General features: G+C 59.7%; 1 protein-coding gene across 1 annotated transcript in view; it reads left to right on the forward strand.

Moving 5' to 3' along the window:
- CCNQ (cyclin Q) overlaps positions 1-1,511 on the forward strand; it is a 6,543-nt gene extending 5,032 nt beyond the window's left edge. The window contains exon 5 of the mRNA XM_014583465.2: positions 1,306-1,511. Coding sequence (XP_014438951.1) covers positions 1,306-1,395 — 90 coding nt within the window. The 3' untranslated portion in view covers positions 1,396-1,511. The remainder of the gene's footprint in view (positions 1-1,305) is intronic.
- Positions 1,512-2,099: the final 588 nt, after the last annotated feature.

Consider the following 2,099-nt stretch of genomic DNA (forward strand, 5'->3'; position numbering starts at 1 on the left):
CGGAGGCTGAGCAGCAGCCGGGGGTGGACGGCCGCAGCTGTTCGCGCCTGCCTCGGTGGACTCGGCTGTGTCTACCCCTTGCCCTGGGTGCAATTTAATGCTGCTTTCTGGGCTTAGAGTCCAGGGAGCACCCAGGGTGGGTCCTGACGAGTGAGGTTGGATTTCTGAAGTTTCTGTCCCCACTCAGAGCCCCAGGTGAGCCAGGGCACCGTTTCCCACCTAAGGTCACAGGCAGTTCTGAGGGCATGGACTTCGGTCCAGTTCATGCCTTGACTCAGCTCAAGGCCTTGACCTTGTTGGTTTCTGGTTCTCCAGGCGGCAGCACCCAGCAGGGCAACTGCAGCACCCACCAAGGGCTTTTTAAAACTTCCTTTGTAGTTGGGGTCCCCAAGAGCACCCTCAGGCTTGGTGGCGCCTGGGTGGACTCCCAGAACTCAGAGCAGATGTCAGGTTCCCGCTTCCCTCTGGGCACGGAGAAACGCACAGTTCAAATCAGCGAAGGTGGAAGACGCGCAAGGTGGGGCCCAGGAGAGGCCAGGCCAGAGCTCCCAGGCAGATGGCACCTGCGTCTCCCCGCAACGGCAGCAGCGCAGGACAGGGTGCAGGGAGCGAGCCTTGCCAGGGTTGCCAGCCTTTTACTGGGAGCTTTTTACTGGGCATGTTGCTGGGTGGACTGTAGGCACGGAGCGCCCCATGTGCCTACATTAGTTGCTCATCCAGCCCCAGCAGTGGCCTGAGGCCCCTCCATAAGTCCCATAGGTAGCATAGACTGCCGGGAGGGGCCCTGGCGGGTAACCCGGCTCTTCTCGGCCAGGATTTTCCAGGGCTTGGGGCTCCTTTCCCACATGCTGGGCAGGGGAAAGGTGGAAGGTGTAGGATGTGGCCCCGGCCTGTGAGGTGGCCCTGTGTGGCACACCCTTTTTGGTTGGGGACCTTGAGGGTCTGCCTGTGGATTTGTGAGTGCTCCTGTGTGTTCTGGTCTGGTCGTCTGCCTGCTTTGCCGAGGGGAGTCCCTCCTGCACTCTCAGTAACATCTCTAGAGACCTTGGGTCCCAGGGAGCCCCAGACGGAGGCAGGAGCATGAGCTCTGGGTCTAGCTGTCACCAAGGCCTCTTCCGTCTGGAATGTTCTCTGCTTTGTAAAGCCTCCCCAGGCAGGAACTGAATCGGCTTTGCAGGCATCTTCCCATCGTCCGGGAGGTCTGTGTCCCATCCTGCCCATGCATGCGGTTGCGCACTCGGTGGTCGGCGCCTTGTTCCATCCGCATGGAATCTAACCGGAGCCTCTTTTCCTTCTCCTTTCTAGGTGTTTAGTGACGACCTTACCAAGCCAGTCATTGATAATATTGTGTCTGATCTCATTCAGATTTATACCATGGACACAGAGATCCCCTAAGGCCCTGGCCTAGGCCTGCCCAAAGAGAAGCCCAGGATGGTCAGCTGCCTGGGGATGGTGCCACCACATCGCCGTGACAGCCAATCCCCAGAGGACCAGCTGGGAGGACTCATTGTGCTGCCGGAGGCGGCCTGGTGAAGGCGGTGGCCTGCCGCTGCTCTGTCCCTAGCCACGGCGTCCAGACGGTGCTGGGTCTGCCTCCAGCGGGCGGGCCGGGAGTGCGTGGAGCCTGCGGCCGACGCTGCTTTTGTCCTTTGAAAGGACCGTGACTGCAGCCATGGTGTGACACCATTGCAGGGAAAATCCAAGAACAGACGGGACTGCTTCCTGGGGTTGAGGGTTTTGTAGGAGGTATGAATGTGCAACAGAGGTGGGGTTTTATTTTGTGTAATAAAAGTTGATGCAAATGCAGAGCGTGCCTTGTCTCTCCCTGTAGCCTTGTGGGACCGGCAGAGGCACAGTCTCCCTCAGGTGCGTCCCTGCAGTGTCCCTCACCCCTCTGGAGCACTGCAGGGCACTTGAGTGAGTTTGGGCAGCTCTCAGCAGGGGGCTTGCCCAGCCCCTCGCTGGGGGTTTCAGGGAGCTTCCCTCGCCCTGGCTCAGCTGCAGGGCCAGGAGCGCACAGCCCAGAGAGCTCTGTCCTTTTGCAAGATCAAATGTCAGGCCCCTTCCTCTCTGAGACTCCGTTGCCCACTTGTACACTA

Source organism: Tupaia chinensis, unplaced genomic scaffold (assembly GCF_000334495.1).
Source record: "Tupaia chinensis unplaced genomic scaffold, TupChi_1.0 Scaffold144326_1, whole genome shotgun sequence".
Classification (NCBI taxonomy): Eukaryota; Metazoa; Chordata; class Mammalia; order Scandentia; family Tupaiidae; genus Tupaia; species Tupaia belangeri.